The 23,317-nt window shown below is 42.6% G+C and overlaps 1 protein-coding gene across 1 annotated transcript in view; it reads right to left on the reverse strand.

Moving 5' to 3' along the window:
- SORBS3 (sorbin and SH3 domain containing 3) overlaps positions 1 to 23,317 on the reverse strand; it is an 80,872-nt gene that overhangs the window by 27,617 nt on the left and 29,938 nt on the right. Inside the window, 7 exon segments of the mRNA XM_087938666.1 lie at positions 3,200 to 3,289; positions 7,256 to 7,315; positions 8,421 to 8,517; positions 11,401 to 11,488; positions 15,615 to 15,678; positions 18,164 to 18,396; positions 21,552 to 21,669. Coding sequence (XP_087794792.1) covers positions 3,200 to 3,289; positions 7,256 to 7,315; positions 8,421 to 8,517; positions 11,401 to 11,488; positions 15,615 to 15,678; positions 18,164 to 18,396; positions 21,552 to 21,669 — 750 coding nt within the window.

The raw sequence follows: 23,317 nt of genomic DNA on the forward strand, positions 1-23,317 counted from the left end.
GTACTCAACGAGTAGTCCTTAATGGGTCTAAGGCTACATGGAGGGAAGTAAGCAGTGGGGTGCCACAAGGTTCCGTCTTAGGCCCAGTACTCTTCAATATCTTCATTAACGACTTAGATGAGGGAATAGAAGGGGGACTTACCAAATTTGCAGATGATACTAAGCTGGCAGGAATAGCTAACACCCAAGAAGATAGGCTCAAGATCCAGATGGATCTTGACAGACTAGAACACTGGGCCATATCTAATAAAATGAAATTCAATATAGAGAAAAGTAAAGTCCTACACTTAGGCAAGAAAATCCAAAAGTACACATATAGACTGGGTGAAACCAGGCTCAATAGCAGGAACTGGGAGAGGGATCTTGGAGTCTTAGTGGACAACCAGCTAAGTAGGAGCCAGCAGCACGCAGCAGCAGCCAAAAAAGCCAATGCAATCCTAAGTTGCATTAACAGAGGGATACAATCAAGGTCAAGGGGGGTACTAATACCACTCTATAAAGCCTTAGTAAGGCCACACCTAGAATACTACATCCAATTTTGGTCACCACACTATTGAGTGTGAGACACTAGAAAAAAGGCAGAGAAGAGCAACCAGGATGATTAGGGGACTGGAAGCTAAAACACACAATGAATGGTTGCAGCAACTGGGCTTGGCTAGTCTAGTAAAGAGAAGGACCAGGGGAGACATGATAGCGGTCTTCCAATATTTGAGGGGCTGCCCCAGAGAGGAAGGGGTCAACTATTTTCTAAAGCACCCGAAGGCCAGACAAGGAATAAAAGATGGAAACTGGTCAAGGAGAGATTTAACCTGGAAATAAGGAGAAACTTTCTGACAGTGAGAACAATGAATCGATAGAACAAAAGTTGCCCTCAGAAGTTGTGGGAGCGCCATCACTTGAGACCTTCAAGAAGAGATTGGACTGCCCTTTGTCAGAAATGGTTTAGGGTCTCTTGCTTGGGCAGGGGGTTGGACTAGATGACCTACAAGGTCCTTTCCAACTCAATCTGTTATCTGTTAAAAGCAATATACAAGAAACCACACCACAACAATCTGCTTTCTGTTTTTCCTCCTCCTTGAATGTTTCAACTCCTATGAACTCATTGGTTTTTATCCTTCTCTGCTATGGCTGTGCAATATGGAATAAACAACAACATCTGACTGCATTATACAAATACAGGTGGCGAGACACAAAGAGGAGACTAGGCCAACAGGAGACTATAAATAGCCGCTTTTGTCAACCTTTTACTTAAGGGCTCTATTTATGTTTATGCGCGTCCTGAAAAAACTTCATTTGTTTTGCCTTTCGCCTTTCACGGGCACAGTTAAGCTGATCATTTCAGGAACAGGCACGCCAGGAGGTGCCCAGGATGAAACTTTTGGGGTAGACTCCAGTTAAAGGCAGGAAGGTACAGCCAACAAAATAGATGATGTGTTTTTAAAACGTGATTATAGGTAGTCCTCGACTTAAAACTTGTTTGGCAGTTCGAATCTCACCAGGCTCAAAGTTGACTCAGCCTTCCATCCTTCTGAGGTCAGTAAAATGTGGACCCAGATTGTTGAGGACACTATGTGGACTCTGTAAATCGCTTAGAGAGGGCTGTAAAAGCACTGTAAAGCAGTATATAAGTCTAAGTGCTATGGCCCAGCTTCCTTCCTTCCTTCCTTCCTTCCTTCCTTCCTTCCTTCCTTCCTTCCTTCCTTCCTTCCTTCCTTCCTTCCTTCCTTCCTTCCTTCCTCCCTTCCTTCCTTCCTTCCTTCCTTCCTTCAATTAATTCCTGGGTATAAGCATAATTTCGTATTTATTTATTTATTTTGTCCTATGTATGTGGTATATATTGGGGGTGGCGACCCTTCAAGAGCCTTATGCAATGAAAGTTCATTTTCATGTATGCTGATTAGTGTAGATTCAAAGGGATAATAAAGTTAGTCTAAATCTAATACGTTAAAATGAAATTTCATTCGGCTCTCAAAAGATAACCATTATGCATATACTCCCCCCACACACACACATAGGACATTGGGAAAAATTACAGTCTAGCTTGAATGTATACATATACATGGAAACTAATCAAGGAGATAATCGAAGCAACCTAGAACTGAGAAGAAACAGGAAGTTAGAACAATTAACCAGTGGAACAACTTGCCTCCAGAAGTTGCAAATGCTCCAACACTGGAAGTTTTTAAGAAGAGATTGGATAACTGAAGTGGCTGAAGTGGTGTAGGGTTTCCTGCCTAAGCAGGGGGTTGGACTAGAAGACCTCCAAGGTCCCTCCCAACTCTTCTATTCTATTCTATTCTATTCTATTCTATTCTATTCTATTCTATTCTGTTCTGTTCTGTTCTGTTCTGTTCTATTTCTATTTCTATTCTATTCTCTTTCTGTTCTGTTCTGTTCTATTCTATTCTGTTCTGTTCTATTCGCTTTCTGTTCTATTCTCTTTCTGTTCTATTCTATTCTATTCTATTCTATTCTATTCTATTCTATTCTATTCTATTCTATTCTACTCTACCCTACCCTACCCTACCCTACCCTACCCTATTCTATTCTAATTCTATTCTATTCCCATTCCTTTTGTTCCATTTCATTCCATTCTATTCTTTATTCTATTCTTCTCTATTGTCTATTCTATTCTGTTCTATTCTTTATTCTATTCAATTCTTCCTTGTTTCCTATTCCCATTCCGTTCTATTCCACTCCATTCCTATTCCCATTCCATTCTATTCTATTCTACATGGCGGGGTGGGTGGGAAGAATCCGGAAAGTTCACAAGACAGATGGCATAGGGAACCAAGCCGTTACACAATTTAGTACTTCTGCTATAGGTCCTCCGAAACCTCCTCCCAGAGGGGAGCAACGGAGACAGACCGTGAGGGGCTGTGTGGAGGGGATCTCTAACAACCCCATCATAACCCTGTGCTGGTATTGGTAAGGCCTAGAAAAAGCAACAACTGAGTTTTTGCAAATTTCAATGGTAATAAAATACAGCATATTGAAAAACAGCATTCCACCCTTGCGTTTAATAACGTTCCTTTCCTCTCTTTAAAAAATAAATAAATTCAACACTACTTGGAAGGGCTTTGGAGGCTACTCTGGAGACTCTGGTTCTGAGTCCAAGCCACCTTAAGAATGCATGGCTGTGCTTCGCCCCTAGGAGAGGAAGCAAATAGGAGGTGGGCGAGGGAAGGAAGCTTTTTACCTTGCGGATAAGCTGCTGCTGCTGCTCCAGGCTTCTAATATCCTTGTCCAACTCTTCGCTGAGTTGCTGCAGTTCCTTCTCCAACAACTCCTGGCAGAGGAGAAAGAAATAGGCAGCTTTAGGAGTGTAGCTGCCCGGCTGCTGCTGCTGCGGAGGAGAGACCACAGTCAGAAAGCCAAGAAGACGCTCCTCCGGCTGTCTGGCTGAGTCAAGAGGGAAGCACGCTGAGGCTCAGTGGTGCCGGCTGCGGTGCCGCCGGAGAGCCAGGCTCTTGGTCCTGTCGAGCACGGGTGGAGTCAAAGCTGCGCTCCCTGCTACCCAAACAGCTCCTTAAATCGGAGTTACACAATGCCATCCACCTGATACCTTGCTTTACAGAAGTCCCACTTTGTTCGAAAGGGCAGCTTTCCCGCAAGTGGGAAGGCGGCCTCAAGGCTATAATTCAAAGATTGGAAGAAGGACCGTGTGTGTGTGTGTGTGTGTGTGTGTGTGTGTGTGTGTGTGTGTGTGTGTTTGAGACTATCTCAGGGAATGTAAAACGGCCAGTTATAGGTGTGCATTGCCTTCACGAGGAAATGCGCCCTCTTACAACACTAAAAAGATTCCAATATGTTTAAAACACACACACACACAGATACACACACATACACAGAGTGTGCTTTTAGACAAATGTCTAGAGTGGGGTGTTTCTTTCCCTCCCTCCTGGAATGTTCTTCTGTGTGTAGTGCGCTTTTCCATGGAGAAACATTCAGTCAGGGTGCAGTTCGAAGCCTTTAATGTTTGTTTGTTTCCTTATGGTTTGCTTTTACTATGAACCGCAAGGCGAGGCTGCAGTTTCCACAAGGATATTTTTAAAAGAAAGGGGGAAAACTGATAAAAGGTGGTCAGACTGGACCACATTTCGTGTACTGTGAGTTATGCAGAGTTTATAGGTCATTGTATGTTCTCCCTTTCACTACAGAGATTGCCAGCGAGGGCAGACAATTTTTAGGTGGGCCTTCTTCTCCAGGATTCAAACCCAGCTATTATGCGTTGTGGTGGCAAAATTCTGTGTTGCTGCAATGTCTGCAAGAAAAAAACTGGTTACAGAATTATAGCTGTCCATTTGTGACAATTTCTGGAGATAGAACAATCTTTGGAAAATGATATTTACACACATACTTATTGCCTTTCCACTCATGCAAACCAGGGAGTGACCCTAACTGTTTGAGAGCAGCTATTTTCTTAACAGGGATGTTATTATCCACCATTAATGTACTATAATAGTACCATTTTTTAATATATTGTAAATAGTGATGTCTATTGCTGGTCTAAGACCGTAATAAAGTCATATTCTGGATGCTCTCTTTACACCAGACTTTGCCTAAGGGAGGGAGGGAGGGAGGGAGGGAGGGAGGGAAGGAAGGAAGGGAGGAAGAAGAAAGGGAGGAAGGAAGAAGGGAAGGAGGGAGGGAGGGAGGAAGGAAGAAGGGAAGGAGGGAGGGAAGGAGAGAGGGAGGGAAGGAAAAAGAAAGTGAGGGAGGGAGGAAGGAAGGAAGAAAAGGAGGGAGGGAGGAAGAAGGGAAGGAGGGAGGGAAGAAGAAGGGAAGGAAGGAGGGAGGGAGGAAGGAAGAAGGGAAGGAGGGAAGGAGGGAGGAAGGAAGAAGAAAGTGAGGGAGGAAGGAAGGAAGAAAAGGAGGGAGGGAAGGAGGAGGGAGGGAAGGAAGGAAGGAAGGAAGGAAGGAAGGAAGGAAGGAAGGAAGGAAGGAAGGAAGGAAGGAAGGAAGGAAGGAAGGAAGGAAGGGCAAAGATGCCAGCTCCGTTGTTTGGGACCGAGAGAAAGTATCTTGAAATGTTGTTTGGTCCTCCCAAAACCTTGTTGAGGGCTTCTCTTCCTGGCTGCACCACTTCATTGGAATGGCACTGATGCCCGAGTTTTGGAGTTTAGAAGAGACCTCAGAAAAGCTGAAAAATTTGGGGGAATGCCTCACATACATGCCTTTTCCTTCCGAGGTTTCATTTTGAATTTAATCCAGTTAGGCTGCAGCTGTTCATTATATATGAAGCACACAATCCTGCTTACTGGTTTAGAGTAGAACATGGAGAGAGCCAGTTGGTGCAGTGGTTAAAGGAAGCAAGCCAGAAACTGGGAGACCCGACTTCTAGGCCAGCCTTGCAACCCTTGCTGGCGTGACCACGGGCCCATTCTCCTTCATCCCTGGAGGTTTTCAAGAAGAGCCTGGACAGCCGTTTGTCTGAAATGGTATAGGGCCTCCTGCTTCAGCAGGGGGGGGTGGACTAGAAGATCTCCAAGGTCCCTTCCAACTCTGATACTTTGTTCTATGTTCTCTCTAAGCCCTCCCTGGAAAAAGGCAAGAGCAAACCACAACCAAAAATCTTGCCAAGAAAATTTGCAGGGATTTGTCCAGGCAATTAAGGAATTAAGACTGATAGGAAGGAAGGAAGGAAGGAAGGAAGGAAGGAAGGAAGGAAGGAAGGAAGGAAGGAGGGAGGAAGGAAGGAGGGAGGAAGGAGGAGGAAGGAGGAGGGGAAGGGATGGAGGGAGGGAAGGAAGGAAGAAGGGAGGGAGGAAAGAAGGGAGGGAGGGAGGGAGGAAGGAGGAGGAAGGAAGGAGGGAGGAGGGGAGGAAGGGGGGAGGAAAGAGAGGAGGAGGAGGGGGGAAGGGGAAGGAAGGGAAAGGAAGGAAGGAAGGAGGAGGGAGAGGGAGGGACGGAGGAGGAAGGGAGGAGGGAGGGAGGGAGGAAGGAAGGAAGGAGGGAAGGAGGGAGGGAGGGAAGGAAGGAAGGAAGGAAGAAAGGAGAGGAAGGAAGGGGAGGGAGGGAAGGGGGAAGGGAGGGAGGGAGGGAAGGAAGGAAGGAAGGGGAGGGAGGAAAGAGAGGGAGGGAGGAGGAAGGAAGGAAGGAAGGAAGGAGGGAGGGAGGGGAGGAGGGAAAAGAGAGGGAGGGAGGAGGGAGGGAAGGGGAAGGGATGGAGGGAGGAAGGAAGAAAGGAGGAGGGAGGGAGAAGGGAGGAAAAGGAAGGAAGGAACTTAAGAGCATCATCCCCCTGATGTGGGAGGCATCAAATATTTTCAAACTGACCCTGGAAAGAATGGGATAATTTGATGTGTCTATAAAAATGTTCATTACTGTGGAATCTGTATTGGCTGAAACTTAAATCCTCTGGAAGCATTTTAATTTATAACCATCCTTTTAGTTTTTCCTGGTCTTCCTTTTTTTTTTCCTGCATCAGAAAAATATGACTCTCTCTCCACTGAGAGTCATTTGTGGAGGCACCAATATCATCTGTTCTTCATTACATCGTAGGCCGGAGTTAGAAAAAAACGGGTAAATAAGGGAACGCTTTGTATTTAGGCTGAAATTAAGATTACAGTGAAGTTGATCATTTCAGAAACAGAAATTATAATGCTTCGATGCCGCAGGGTACTATCATATCTAGTTGGATGGTAGTGCAGCATGATGATGAATAGTTAATTCAACTTTTCCAAAAACCTCCCTATTTATTTAAAAAAAACCAATATTTCTACTCTAGTAGATTTCAAAGTAAATGTTCATAATCAAGAATGGAAAACTGGCTTTTCCTGAACTGTACAGGCAGAGACAATTTTTAAAAAAAAATAATCAAAAAAGACTGCGGATACACGATTTTAACTCGAGCCCACAAAAAAAAAGGGGGCACCTGGCTTTTAAGAACCCTAGGCAGCCCCGTATCTCATGCGCTCTAAACCATGACCTGGTGCATTCTTGTCTGAGGTTCTTGGCAGCCTATTTGCAGTGTGCAGCACAATCTTGGAGGCAGAGGAGGAGGGGAGAGGAAATAGCAGAGAATCCTGCTCCATGGAAGCCAGTAAACACAGCTGCACTCCAGGCGCCTTGGGAGAACCATCCCATCTTGCTGGCTACGTTAGCCACCCAAACCTCTCTCTCTCTCTCTCTCTCTCTCTCTCTCTGTGTTTTGTTTTTCCCCCAAGGAAGTGGATAGCATACGCTTGCTTGGCTGACTTAACGTGGCCAGAGGCTAAATGTGCATTTCCCTTGCTTTTCAGGAAGGACTCACCTCGATTGGCAGCGAGGGTGATGGGCATCGTGGTGAAGATAGCGTGAAGGGCTTCTTGGCCTGCAACGGGCAAATTAAAGCTTCAATGAAAAGCATGCCGAGTTAGAAACGATTCAAATTTGGGACAGTCAGAATAGAGATGGAAGGGATCCTTGGAGGTCTTCTAGTCTAACCCCCCTGCTCAAGCAGGAGACCCCATACTATTTCAGACAAGTGACTGTCCGGTGTCTTCTTTAAAAACTTCCAGTAATGGAGCGCCCACAACTTCTCAAGACAAGCTGTTCTACACTGGTTAATTGTCCTCACTTTTAGGAAGTTTCTCCTGAGTTCCAGGTTGCTTCTCTCCTTGATTATTATTTTTTATTTATTTTGTTTGATTTGTCAATTGCTTACAAGGTAATAGGTATAAGTAAAAACATAGTTATGAATACATGGATACATATAAGAATAATAAAAGAAACGATTGGACAGGGATGGTAGGCACGTTGGTGCGCTTATGCAGGCCCCCTATTATTTTATTTTATTGTTTAATATTATTGATTAGTTTCAACCCATTGTTTCTTTCCTTGCCTTCTGGTTCTTTGGAAAATAAATTGACCCCCTCTTCTTTGTGGCAATTTCTCAAATACTGGAATATTGCTATCATGTCACCCCCGCTAGTCCTTCCTTTCTCTAGACTAGCCAAACCCAAATCCTGCAGCCATTCTTCATAGGTTTTTGCCTCCAGGTCTTTAATCTTCTGAGTTGCTTTTATTTGCACTTTTTCCAAAGTCTCAACGTCTTTTTTTTTTCTTTTGGAACGTGGTGACAGTTAAATAACGTGAGACAATGGTCCTTGGGCTTGAATTAGGAGGATGCAGAGCACTATGGGATTTCCCACTCCAAAGGCCAGTTTCCCATAGGGTGTTACAACTATTGTTCAGCATCTGTTTTCCCTTATCTTCAGTTTGAGCTCAGAAACTTGCGAGCACGCAGGGCGCTCTTTAATGCTTCTTGAGGTCACTGTGATTTCCTTGCCAGAAGCAGGCACGAGATCCCTATTTCAATATGCCACTCTACTTCCATGGATTGGTGATAGACAAGACCTAGTTCAGATAATAGCTGGGCCTACGGAGGGTTCTATCCATGGACCCTCTGCCACGAACTAAGCTAGCGATCTGCATACCAAAGTAGGATTCTCAAGGATGGACGACTTCCCCGGTTCATAATCAAAAATGCTCCCGGGCTCGTTGCTGGTGACATCTGCAGTTTCCCAATTTCTCCTGCAAAACAAAAATGTGGGATCTGATTATATGTGTGTGTGTGTGTGTGTGTGTGTGTGTCAGTCATATATGGTAGTTAAAGGATTATTGTTAATGTAGAATGTGGTAATTAAAAATGGCTATATTGTTATAAATTTTTATGATGGGTCAAAGAGACTAAAATGGGGAAAATGTATAAGATAAAGGGGGTGGCAGAATGAAAGGGGATAACTTTTGGGTAATAAAAATTAAGATGAATTTTACTGAACAATGAATGGAATAATAGAACGTGATCAAATTTGCAAATTTGACGGACATAAGAAAATGTGTGCAATGAACATAGAAACTGAATAAGAATGTAGATAATATTTGTAAAATGATGCATGAGAATATTTAAAGAAAAATGAAATAAGCAATAATGTGATATGAAATTGGATATGAAATATGAATATGTAATCATGGTCATGTTTGTATTGAAATGTGAAAACCTGGAGCCACATTGTTCACCTAAGGAGATGTTTATTAAAATAGAAAAATTTAAAAAAAAATACTGCCAAAAGAAAAAAAAAGAAAAGAAAAATGGGAGAACTTCAAATGCTCTGCATGATGGCCCTTCTCTTCCTTTTGGCCCCAATGACTTCCTGCCTTGTATTTGCAAAGATCTACTTTAGCAGAGACTGTTCACAGCATGAAAGGATTGTTGCAACAGTCCAGACCAAGCTGGCTGGGGAATTCTGGGAGTTGAAGTCCTCCAGGCTTAAAGTTGCCAAGGTTGGAGAGCCATTTTTGTGCCTTTACACCTACGTTCCCTCCCTACGTATCCTCTGGGAGTATCAAAACACCCACATTTCTTGGTAAATGGTAGATTGTGGTTGATGTGGGTGTTGTGAAACGGCAAAGCGGCAACCACCCACGCATGGACCTTCCGCTGTCACCTGATAACACTTCAAACATAAGCAGAGTGGTGCACGTATTCAGCAGAAAATGACTGAGAGATAACTCATGGAGATAAATAACAGCAAGGGCACATTTATACATTTTACAGTTAAATCCATTTCATATTAAAATCTGACATCTCCCTCTAGTGTCACAGTTGGGCACTGGAACAGGCATGGATCCAAGCTGATGCATTATTCCACGGAGGGACTGATTTTAGATTTATTTATTTTATTTTGTCAAGCACGTTTTAGGTAACAGATATAATTAGGAATATGATTATGAGTACATGAAATGAGTACGAATAAAAGGGGACATTAGGACAGGGGTGGTAGCAGAGGTGGCATTCAGCAGGTTCTGACCAGTTCTGGAGAACCGGTAGAGGAAATTTTGAGTCGTTCGGAGAACCGGCCAATACCACCTCTGGCTGGCCCCGCCCCCATCTATTCTCCGCCTCCCATGTCCCAGCTGATTGGTTGGGTCTCCTTTAGTTGCCCTGCACAGGAGAACAGAGCTGGAAAGCAGGTTAGTGGGATGGGGAGGGAATGGGATTTTGCAGTAACCTTCCCCCAGGAGTGGAAAGGAAATGGAGATTTTGCAGTCTCCTTCCCCTGCCACGCCCACCAAGCCATGCCTACCCAGCCACACCCACAGAACCGGTAGTAAAAAAATTTGAATCCCACCACTGTATGGTAGGCATGTTTGTGTGCTTATGCGCACCCCCTTACAAACTTCTTACGAATGAAGTGAGGTCAACAGTAGACAGTCTAAGCTTAAAGCTTTTGGGGTTTGCGGAAAGAAACCACAGAGTTAGGTAGAGTATTCCAAACATTGACCACTCTGTTGCTGAAGTCGTATTTCCCGCAATCAAGTTTTGTGCAGTTTACCCTGAGTTTGTATCTATTGTGTGCTCTTGTGTGTTGTTGAGATTGAAGGTGCAATATTGTAATGGATAATTTTATGTACTACGCTTAGGTCAGACTGAAGGCGGCGTAGTTCTAAGTTAGACTTATAGGGTCTAATTATTTTTTCAGTCCATTGTTCGGAGCCAGATATAAAACACAGATAAGATGACACAGAATTTGGGAACAAGGATGCCTCCAATATTTCAGGGAGCACTTAGTTTATTTTCCTCAAATTCTGTTGAATGTGGATTCCCAAATATTCCATGCTTCCCTAAAACACTTGTCTCAAATTAACTTGTACTAAAGTCCCACTGAAATGGACCTCACTTAAGAGTAACATATGTACTAATAACAATAGTAGTAGTACAACAGAATGATTTTAATCATCTTTATAGATATGTTAGCTTATTTGTAATCCTATTGATTATATTAGCATATTTATAGTTTTAAAAAATGTTCATGATTCATTTGTATACAGCAATGCTCTTCATTTAATTTCTACCTCTTATCTCTAACCATTGATAAAACCTATTCCACATTAAGTAATACACTGTATCTCCTTTATCTTTTATTTTCAGTGTCAAGCTATCCATCTCTGCACAGTCCAATATTTTCTGGATTATATTTTCATCTAGTGGGGTGGTTCTCATTTTTCCAATATTGAGCAAATGCAATTCTCGCTGCAGTCAGTACATGTAAAATTAAATATACAGTCCCTTTGTCATAGCTTTCTGGTATTATACCTAACAAAAATATTTCTGGTTTCTAAATCTGTATGCTACTTAATCATCTTTTCCAACCATGTGTGTATTTTCATCCAGTATTTTCTTGCCTTCATACATGTCCACCACTGAAATGGACCTTACTTCTGAATAAATTCCAGGGGTTGAGTTGCAAATAAGCTTACATTCATAATGCCACGGAAGTGCATGGTCTCGTGTCTTTATATTCAACGCCATATTTATTTCTCATGTTCATGGGGCTTTGCCACCCTTCTGTATGTTGGTGGGTTGCCGTCCTTCCCATCACAGGAGAAACTCACATCTTCCATGTTTCTACTCACCAATCCAAGCCATTCTTTTGGCGGGGGGAACTGCTTGAGGTCATCAGTGGAGGTTGGTTCTTCTTCATGAGCTCTGGAGGGTCATGATCTGGAGGAGACAAAATGGTCACTGTGTGCGACAGGCAATCCTTTCCAAATGGAACAATGGATGATCACTTCGATCTCTTCCCAGAACCAGCACACCTACACACGTACACACTCCATTTACACATCCTCTCAGGCCGCCGATGGACAACCTAAAAGCCTTAGTAGACTTAGACTTGTTGGAACAAGTCAAGAATCTCCTCAGAAACCCCACGCAACCATGCAGCTGAACCTGGATGGTACAGTTTGCTGTTGATCTGAAAATTAATGGTACAGCTTCCTGCTAATATCAATTGGGAAACATCACAACCATCGTTTAAGATTTAAAATAGCTTTGTTGCTTTATTTAATTTACTTTATACACTTCGTACAACGAAATCAAACACCATCTTCAGTGCACATCATGACAGTGAAAATAAACACAAACACACATCCTTCATACTCCACACATTGCATTGAAAAACCCTGACACCACATCAACACTGCACTATACAGGAGAATTCAACAGAGCCACTGCCCTGGGATAGAAGCTGTCTTTCAGCCTATTTGTCCTTGTTCTAATTATCCTGTACCATCTGCCAGATGGTAATAGTTAAAAAAAAAAGGGGGGGGGGGTTCCCAGGATGAGATGGATCTTTGAGAATGTTTTGAACTTTCTTGAGGCAGCGGGAGCTATAAAACTCTTCCAAAGAGGGGAGAGGGCAACCAATGATCCTCTGAGCAATGACATTAACCCTCTGGTGCACTGTCTTATCTGCCACTGTGCAATTGGCAAACCACACACAGGTGCAGTAAGTTAAGATACTCTCTATGATGCAGCGGTAGAAGGTCACCAGCAGTTTTTCATTCAGTTGTTGTTTCCTGAGAAGCCTCAAGTAGTCTAATCTCTGCTGGGCCCTTTTGACCAGGGCTGCAATGTGGGCATCCCAGGTCAGGTCCTCTTAGGGTAACACCCAAAAACTTAAGGGTAACACCCTTTAGGGTAACACCCAGAAACTTAAAACTGGCCACTTGCTCCACTCGGTCTCCATTGATAAACAAGGGCTGGATGTCTGATCTGTTCCTTCTATAGCCCACTCTAAGCTCCTTGGTCTTATTGGTGTTGAGGACCAAGTTATGGTCTCCACGCCTCGAAAGCAACCGGTCCACCTCATCTCGGTAGGCAGACTCATCCTATCCCAGAGACGAGTCTCACCATTTTGTTTATAAGAAACAAAGAAACCTCTCTCCAAACCTTTCCCTGAGTACCAGAAAATCCCAGCATTAATCCCATCTGTAACCTGGTTCCTCTTATCCCGCCTATGACCTCCTGTCAAAATATTAATTATGGTTCCTACCACCAACTTCTTGCCTACTTTGTATTAGGCACTTTGCTAGTGGGAGAGAAATCCCACTGCTACAACGTTCATGGTGGGAAGACCATTTCTTAGCCTATTCACAGGCAGAAGCCCAACCAATTGAGCATTACGCATCAAGAAATCTCCACGCAGCCATGAGTCTGATGTCTTCAGGCCCTTCATTTGGCTGCTAAGGGCCTTCTAAGCATTGTCCCAGGCAAGTGTGTGTGATTCCCACATCAGTTACTTCCACAAAGTCAGGAGAAAACATTAAAGAGTCAAGGACAAAGCCCCGCTGTACTATGGCATTTGCAGACGACCAGTTTTGAACTCCAGAGTTGTTTCTACAAAATAGACCTAAGACAAGAAGCTCCGAATATTTTATTGGTGCAGTAGAATGATTCCAAAAGGCATTTCTGGGGGGGCTTTTGCTTCCTTCTTGGTACAAGTTCTTGTCCCACAAGTGAAATGTTTTGAACCTCTTCTATTATCCTTTTCACTCAACACTAGAACCCCACAATTTGCTGTGACGATGCCACCCCTGGGAAATCCTTTGTGCAGCATGCAATGACCAAACATTTCCCAACAGACAGCTAGGGAACATGTGCAAAAGCATGAGAAAACCATGTACCTCCAGGTCTGATTCTGAAAGAGAAGAGAGAGGTGGGAGATGGGAGGTGGGGCTCTATATTTGAGAGGACTAAAGCTAATGGATTCTCCGCCATACTTTCTTCACGGCTTACAAAGTTGCAGTAGTCCAAGCAGCAAGGAATTGTTGGGTTTAAAAACCCTATGAAGCTCCAAATTAAATTAATATTCTAAAGGACTGCTAGGTTGGGCAAATCTGGTGGGATCTATTTAGAATACTAGTCAGAAAGAAAAAAAAAAGAATCACGAGATGCCTAAACCAGCTATTAGCTGTGGCCTCATCGTGGCTTATTAGTTGCTGAAGCCGTGTGGCAAGAAACAAGCCATGTTTCCAATGTGCAAATAGGGAGGTTAAAAAGAGTGGGCATCTCAGTTTGCATCTAAGCTTCATTTGGCAGACAAAATAAGATGATCATGATGTGGGGAAATTCCCAGGAAAAACAACGATTGTACAGAGTAGAAATTGTTATCCACTAGAGGACGCACAATAATTGTAGTGTTCCTTGCTGTTTTTATCTCTCTAGGTCAGGAGTCCCCAAACTTGGCAACAATATAGCTGGCTGGAGAATTCTGGGAGTTGAAGTCCACAAGTCTTAAAGTTGCCAAGTTTGGAGATCTCTACTCTAGGTAGTCAATTCCCAAGTTATGGTTTCTAAAGCCACTTTCTCACTATTGAGTTAAAGTGTAATCCATATATCTATGTGTCTTCAGGAAACAAAGACATAATCATAGTCCACATTGCAGATTCCTGACCTTTTCTGCCTTTGTTGTGATCCTCTGTCAAATCTTATTGGTTTTATTGACCTGAAATAGATGAAAGAGTTGCAGAGAAGAGCAACAAAGACCATAAGGGATCTGGAAGTTAAATCATATGATGAATAATTGAAGGAATTAGGTATGTCTAGCATATCAAAGAGAAGGATTGGGGTGCGGAGGCACATGATAACTGTCTTCCAATATTTGAGGGGCTGTCACAGAGAAGTGGAGGTTCACTTATTCTCTAAAGCACCAGAGGGCAGGACAAGAAGTCATGGGTGGAAGATCATTAAAGACAGATCCAACCTAGAATTAAGGAGAAATTTCCCGACAGTGAGAACAAATGAATCAGTGGAGTAGCTTGCTTTCAGACATTGTGGGTACTCCATCACTGGAGGTCTTCAAGAAGAGACTTCCATTTGACCAAAATACAAGGTCAACCGCCTTAAGCAGGGGGTTGAACTAGACGGCCTTCCAAAATAAGGTTCAAGAGGGAAAGACTATTGGTATACAACATGAAGAAACCATGTGTTTTAACGCGTGAACCAAGAATGAAATGAGGTGAACATCATGCAGGGGAGAAAATGGAAGTTATCAGGGCATTGCTACGCGACTTTAAACCGTAAATGGACAGAGAGAGTCTAAAACGATTGAGACGGTTTTTGAATCTAAATTACTGTTTCTCAGCCTTTCACATGTGTGGACTTCAACTCCCAGACTTCTCCATCTGGCTATGCAGGCTGGGGAATTTTGGGAGTTGATACAGAGATATAAATTAGCTGTGGTGGTGCAGTGGTTAGAATGCAGTATTACAGGCTAATTCTGCCCACTGCCAGCAGTTCAATTCTGACCAGCTCAAGGTTGACTCAGCCTTCCATCCTTCCGAGGACAGTAAAATGAGGACCTAGATTGTTGGGGGCCACAGGCTGACTCTTAGACTGCTTAAAGAATGCTATAAAGCACTGTGAAGTGGTATATAAGTCTAAATGCTATTGCTCTTGCTAAAATTAACAGGATGCTTCGAAAAAGTCCATACCTGGTAGAATGTGCAGAAATGGGTAGATTAATACTTAAAAGAGACGGAAGAAATTCAATACTTCTTAACATGGAATTTGTTTTATCAATGGCTAACTGGCAGAAACAGAAGTTAGAAATTTAAAAGCCTAAGAGAATGATTAATCACATGAGGAAGGTTCACTAAAATGGATAAGCAAATACTACTTTATTATGTGATCACTATTAATGTTATGAATATTATTGTTACTATTATTATTATTTCTTAAAATTAACTGTACCCAGACAACAAACTGTTTATGAAGACATTGAATTTTTTTATGTTCAATAAAAAAAAATAAAACTTAAGACAAAGAAAAAAGAAAAAGTCCATACCTGGAAGTTTACTGTGGATTTGCTGGAACATACTGCGGTACCAATCTCTAGGACTGTCTACACTCTGCAATACAAATCAAACATATAAAATCAGTAACAGTAAAGGAAAGATAGAACAAAGGTACGCATACTGTGAAGGACTAAGCAACATCTTTGCGCGGAATTCGACAATCCTGTATCATGACGGAAAAGTAAGAATCTCTCAGGAGTGCAAGAAGACTTTGGCGTGGTGGTTAGAATGCAGCCTAACTCTGCCCACTGCCAGCAGTTAGATCCTGACTGGCTCCAGGTTGACTCAGCCTTCCATCCTTCCGAGGTCGGCAAAATGAGGACCCAGATTGTTGGGGGCAAGAGGCTGACTCCATAAATTGTTTAAAGAATGCTATAAAGCACTATGGCGTGGTATATAAGAGCTATATAAGAGCTGCGGTGGCGCACTGGCTAGAATGTAGTATCTCAGGTTTACTCACTGCTCACTCCAGGAGTTCGATTCTGACTGGCTCAAGGTTGACTTGAGCCAGTCATCCTTCCAAGGTTGGTAAAATGAGGACCCACATTGTTGGGGGCAAGAGGCTGACTCTGTAAACCACTTAGAAAGGGCTGTAAATGCACTGTGAAGCGGTATATAAGTCTAAGGGCTATTGCTATTGCTAATATGCAATGCACAGACTACCAGGAATCTGGCTTTTTCATCTCTATGCTCAGAGGAAAAACAGGCAAGTAAATGATGAACTCTGAGGATGGGTGGAGTCTATATCTGACCTGTGAAGTAAATGTTGTACAAATGTAAAGTGTCTTGCAAACTGCAGCCCCTGGAGCTTCCTTCTTTGCTGCAAAGTTAATAAGAGAATGCAAGGGAATAAGAGCTGTGATGCAAACACCAAATCTATGATCAAGAGCCAAGAGAAACAGAGAATCTCCCCTGGGGAGTAATAGCTAATGGGCAAAAGAGCACTCCCCCTTAAGGTTGGCTTTCCATTGGTAAACTGCAGTTTATATTAACCCAGCATTAGATTTTTATGCCAACTCTTGCAAGGAAAGTATTTTTTATGTCAATGAGACCACAGACACCACTCGATGTCAGATCAATATCTGGATAATTTTAAATCCTGGGTGTCAAACCTACAGCTTTCCAGATGTCCTTGGACTACAAATCTCTGCAGCTTCAAGCATGAGCCAATGGTAAAAGATGCTGAGAATGGTAATTGATGGACATCTGGAAAGTCACTCTTTTTTTGTGTGTGTCATTTCTGCACAGATGGCTCTCATTCATTTGTCAAATCATCCCCAGGTTTTCACGCTTGGAAATTAATCCGAAAGGTCCCCAGCCTGTGACTGCTTGGCAATAATCTGGGATTATTGCAGGGATTTTTAAAATGAAGAGGGGTGGAATTCTTTGTCTATCTAAGAAGGAAATAAAAGGGCCAGAACTCATCCTTTCCAGTAGCCAACACCTAGATAAGCAGGGATTAACACCAGACAAACAATCAAGCAGAAACAATAACTTAATTAAAGGAGACAAACAAACAAGCAAACAATCAGTCAGTAAACAATAGTTAAGGGACTACCAAAGAGTAAACCATATCCCAACCAACACTGGCAGGGCAAGCAATTGAATATAAACAGGGAGCAAACTCCACACTCACTAGCACAGATGATATTACCTAGTTGGGTAATGAAATGTTGGCAAGCAAACAGTGTGGCTCAGAGAGCCCCAAGGACTGTACAATTCAAACCTGAGCTGCAAATATTTTCTTCTATTGGTACCCAAAAATATACGCATTGCACCACTTTGACCAATGAGATGCACATAACTTTATATATTTAGAACAATCTGTATTCTTGATAGTTATTGACTGCAGTATGAAACAAGAATGTTATCTATCAAAAATGAAGGGAAAAGCATCACACTAGGGGGTATGAAGGCCAACACGCCATGGCCAACTTGGTGCAAGACAACCTGCCATAGCTAACTCATCACAGGACAACTTGCCGCGGGACAATTTAACAATTCAATTTGATTATTCAAAATAAATAAACAAATATTTTAATTTTTGTTATTCACATTTCATTCTGTCCTTCCTTTTGCATCCTTTGTTGAATAGCACTAGCAATAGTACTTATATACCGCTTTAAAGTGCTTTCCGGCCCCCTCTAAGTGGTTTACAGAATCAGTCTATTTCCCTCAACAATCCTCATTTTTACCGACTTCAGAAGGATGGACGGCTGAGTCAACCTTGAGCCTGGTGAGATTTGAACTGCCAAATTGCAATCAGCAGAAGGAGCCTGCAGTACTGCACTCTAACCACTGTGCCACCATGGCTTAATGATTCTATTCCACCATTTCTTTGATATTATTGTAACTCATGTCCCATAGCGAAGTGTTCCATGGCAAGTTGGCTGTGGCAAGTTGGCCATGGTGAATTGTCATAGACCCCACTCCGAATTCATTCACACAATTAACAGTTCAACCCTGAGCTCCCTATAATGAAGAAGGATACTGGAAAGTAGACTTTTCCTTCCTGTTTACAGTTACTCCAAGGACTCACCGATCGAGAGGCAAGGGGCATCCCAGACTCATCCACTGGCCCGATCCCATCGTACTTCACCCAACGTTTCTCTCTCCTCTTGCCATCTTTTGTCCAGGTCGCTGACCAGCTTGGTTGTGCTACGCCGTTCACAGTCGGGTAATTGGCTGAACCAGCCAAGTAAGAAGAATGAGCAGGATCAGTTTTCAGTGGTCTAATTTCTTTAGCAGGCCAGGTTGGGTACCAATTATTCACTGCCAAGAGATACGGTCAGGTCATAATGAGAGAAAGATCTAATTGAGCATTACGTCCTATCCCTGTCTCCATTGTCTCTAATACTGCTACCTTTAGAACAAGCAATTTGCTGCAATTCCTGGACAAAAATTGTATTATTTGGCAATTTCATGTGGGTTGGTTTTAAAAAATCATTTAAGATGGCCTGAATTATCAGGGAAACAGATTAAGTGGAACTTGGAGTAGCCCAAATAAGTTTGACTAACGATTTCGGATGCGGCGGGTGGTTCTATGCTATACATCACTGACAAGCAAATATAATGTCAGGATTCTGGCAGTGACCCCCATTTAAATCATGAGTCTTAAGCCAAACTTCCAAAACTTCAAAAGGATTTATTAAGAGTGAACATGCTGGCATTGCCTGGGTGTAGCCGACTCTGTCACATCATTCATTGTCACCCTTGACCCTAGTTTTCCCCCCACCCCCTGGGTGTATCGTAATTCATATTCTCCAATGGGACACGTCCATAGCCCAGAGTCATCAGTCATGCTCTCCAGTTAGAATTTTGCACTGATGAAACTTCGGTCACCTAGTTACTATCTTTGAAAACATTTATGGAATGCACTTTTGGTTTCCAAGCTGCTGCATTGCTCCCCCCTCCCTTTCTGTTGGCAACTCTAAAGAGACCATAGAAATATTTTATGAGTTGACATATAGGTTGTGGTAAGAATTAGTGTCATGATTTCCACGTTCAGGCCCTTCAACTTATGACCACAACGGATTTTGCCACGTTGTATGACTTTTCTTGCCAAGGTTAAGCAAATCACAGCAGTTTTTAAGTTAATCACATGGTTGTTTCCTCCAGATTGATGACTTTAGAGGACTCACAATACTCAGATATATAGGCAGTCCTCAACTTACAACCACAACTGAGCCCAAAATTTCCATTGCTAACTGAGACGGGGTGGTTAAGGGAGTTTTGCCTCGTTCTATGAACTATCTTGCTGTTAAGTGAATGACTGCCTTTGTCAAGTTAGTAACACGGTTGTTAAAGGAATCTGGCTTGTCCAGTGATTTTGCTTGTCAGAAGGTTGCAAAAGGGACCCCGGGACACTGTAACCATCAAATATCTGAGTCAGTGGCCAAGTGCTTGAATTTTGATCACATAATCGCCCCAATGGTCCTATGTGTGAAAAATGATCATAATAAGTCAGTTTTTTTCAGCGCCGTTACAACGTTGAACAGTCTCAAGAAGACCTGTTGTAAGACAAGGACTAACTGTACTTTTCCAATTTAAAAAAAAACAACCCAAGACCAGCTTTAGCATCTGCTCTGTTTCCATCCACATCAAGAAGGCCTTGGAGGTATCAAAAATTTATTCCATCTAATTACTCCCTAAAAGGGAGGCAAGGATGACAGAGAGGGAATGGGAGGGTTGGCTTTAGACATTTATTTATTATGTTTATTAATGTGATGACCCAAAGGGGCATGGCACAAAAGAAACAAAGTCACAAAAGTAGGTAAAGTCCCTTAATAGCAATAGCACTTAGGCTTATATACCGCTTCACAAGTGCTTTTCAGCCCTCTCTAAGTGGTTTACAGAGTCAGCATACTGCCCTCAACAATTTGGGTCCCACCTTGGATGGATGGAAGGCGGAGTCAATCTTGAGCCTTGGTGGGATTTGAACTGCCAAGTTGCAGGCAGCTGGCTGCAGAAGTAGCTTGCAATACCGCACTCTAACCACTGCACCACAAAGGCTCCTGTTAAGGCCTCCAACTTGGCCCCCAATGTCCAGTTATCCTTGGTTGGAGAAAAAAACTCTCCCAAGAACAGTTTTTAAAAGGAAGAAATTCAGTCTGAACCCAAAGTACATCTAAATTATAAATAAAAACCAACACAAACCACAGCCGCAGCAATTAACGAGACAGGCCAGGATAAGGAATTGCAGGCTTCAAAAGATAACGAAAGACACACAGTTGGGAGGACACCAGAACCCAGATAAGCCTCGACAAACAAATATAATTCATGTTTTGCTTCCAGCAAGGTGCCGTGCGCAAACACCCTTTTAAATTCCTGTTTTCCCAGCTGCAGCTAATGTAGGGAATCAGGGCCCTTTTCTCCCCTGTAACCCACATAACTCACGTTGCTCCCTTATCCATGCCTCCCTGCGTGCCCTAGGATGAAGAGAGGGTGGCCCTGGGTCTTCCTCCGAATGCCCACCCGGACTGTGCCCTTCCCCCGTTTCTTCCACAGTCACTGGAGCCACACTCCCACTCCCTGTCGGCTGCTCAATCTCCCCCTCAGAATCAGACCCCAACAAGGGCGTGACAATTTATTTGATTTGTCAAACGCTTACAATATAATAGAAATAAGAATAAACATAAGTTTAAATATAAGAAATAGGAACGGATAATGGGGACAATGGGACAGGGACGGTAGGCATGAGGGTGCGCTTATGCACGCCCCTTACAGACCTCTTAGGAATGGGGTGAGGTCGACAGAGGTTAGTTTGAGGGTAGAGGAGTGGGAGTTTGATCAGGTGACAACAGAGTCAGGTAGTGAGTTCCAGACAGTGATCACTCTGTTGCTGAAATTATACTTCCTGCAATTAAGTTTGGAGTGGTTTACATTAAGTTTATATTTGTTGTGTGCTCTTGTGTTGTTGTGGTTAAAGCTGAAATATTCATTAACTGGTAAGACGTTGTAACATATGATTTTATGTACTATGCTTAAGTCCAATCTTAGCCAGTGTAGTTCAAGGTTGTCTAAGCCTAGAATCTCAAGCCTGGTGCTGTAGGGTATTCTGTGTAGTACTCTTCTGGTAAAATACTTCTGGGCTCGCTCAATTGTATTAATGTCTGATAAACAGTGCAGATTCCAGACAGCGGAGCTGTATTCAAGTATTGGTCTAGCAAAGGCATGCTGCTGAATTTGAACACTGTCTTTTACTCAAAGCTCTGCTGTCCAAAAGGACCATCAAAGGCTTCCAATTCTTCCCCTGGAAGGAGGAAGAGAAAGCTAGCGGAGCTTTAGAAGTGGGCCTGGCTGTATTTAAACATAAAAGATTAAGCACCAACGGATAACAGGAAGATAAGACAGCAAGGACTACAAAGTGTTCTCTGCCGCTTGCCAAGGAAATCTATTATCATTCCCACTCTTGGCTGGAGTATTACCTGAGCTCTGCTGAGTTGTTTTCCATGGCTGGGATATTCCGTTGTACACTTGCCGGGGAGTTGTATCGTGGAATTCAAAATTTAGGGTATTCGACCCACAACTGTGAATCACGGGAACCTATATATTATATATGTATATATACAGGACAGATAAAAGAACATCCTCCATTAGTACGCGGCTTTGGCTCTCTTTTGAAAACCTCTCCGTTGTAAAAAAAGGAAGACATTTCTCATTGCTCGACTGTGCACCACGAGAACGTGGCTAATCACAATCTGAGGCACGCCTTCCGGCCAGGTTGTGTATTCCTTTTACCCTAGGAAAATTCATTAAGCTGAGGATTGGGAAAATGCTTTTATTCTTATCATTTTGGGAGAGCAAACATTTACTTCACTATCTTTTCTTTTCTTTTGCCTCTCACACTTCAGAAAAACAAGGCTTGAATTCAAAATTACCCGTAAAATTTTACTAAAAACATCAGTACTATTATGTAGCATTCTTTTACTAATTTCTCATATTGAATCCTAATAAAATAAGCGGTAAGATAACCAAAGTGAATGTTCAGATATTTATAGTGTGTTAATGTTAATTTCCAATCCTTTGTGAAAGCAATTTTCCTCCTCTTTTTTTAAAAAAAGGCCTTTGATCTTTCTGAATAGATTTATATTGTTTGCCTTTACCAATCCAGACTGGCGAAAGCCCAACTGTATTGTATTACAGATTTCTGTGTAATTTTCTCAATGGTTTTCTTTGGAATCAACCAGCAACAGACATTGAACGTTGCAATGGAGGAACTAAGTAAAGATAAAGGGTGAGAAAACATACAACTTCCTCTGCACATTTTCGTGCTGTGAAGACTAATTTAAGCAAGCACAAAGTAACTTGTTCTTACTGGGGGCGGGGATAACAACAATTTTAATTAAGCGTTGTCCTCAGAGCTGATAGTAGAAATATGTAAAAATGTGTGCTTAACTCAAGTCACATATTTTAATTTAGTTTGACTCTTAAACTTTATCTAATTTGCCCTCTTGTTCTGTTTTTCTCCCTTAGTTTTCATAGAGGGGAAAACACATCATTTTTTATTATTTTCACAAATAACTCAAGGCAGTCAACTTCTCCAACACACCATCCTCCTCCTATTTTCCCCACAACTCTGTGACATGGATTGGACCGAGGATGACTGGCTCGAAGTCACCCAGCTAGGTGGGATTTGGCTAGGTGGGATTTGAACTCATGGCCTCTTTCTTTCTAGGTTCCTTAACAAGGGTCTTCAAACTTGGCAAGCTTAAGACTTGTGGACTTCAACTCCCAGAATTCCTGAGCTAAAAGAGGAATTCTGGGAGTTGAAGTCCACAAGCCTTAAAACTATCAAGGTTGAAGACCCCTGCGCTAGACTAAACTGCCTCTCATATTTCTATTTATGGGGAAGAGAAAGGACCAGCAGATCCAATGAATGAAAAGATCTGGTATTATAAAGCCGATCGTATCCTCCCCATCTGCCTTTACCCACCAAAGCTTCCAGAAGTCAGAATAGAACAGAATAGCAGAGTTGTAAGGGACCATATAGGTCATCTAGTCCAACCCCCTGCTCAAACAAAAAACCCTACACCATTTCTGACAGATGGCAGTCCAATCTCTTCTTGAAAGCCTCCAGTGATGAAGCTCTCACAACTTCTGAAGGCAACTTCTGTTCCTTGGGTTGATTGTTCTCCCTGCCAGAAAATTTCTCCTTATTTCTCGGTCGAATCTAAGTTAATCTAATGAATGA

This window comes from Pseudonaja textilis, chromosome 9 (genome assembly GCF_049901715.1).
Source record: "Pseudonaja textilis isolate UNSWEBS1 chromosome 9, rPseTex1.2, whole genome shotgun sequence".
NCBI classification, from domain to species: domain Eukaryota; kingdom Metazoa; phylum Chordata; class Lepidosauria; order Squamata; family Elapidae; genus Pseudonaja; species Pseudonaja textilis.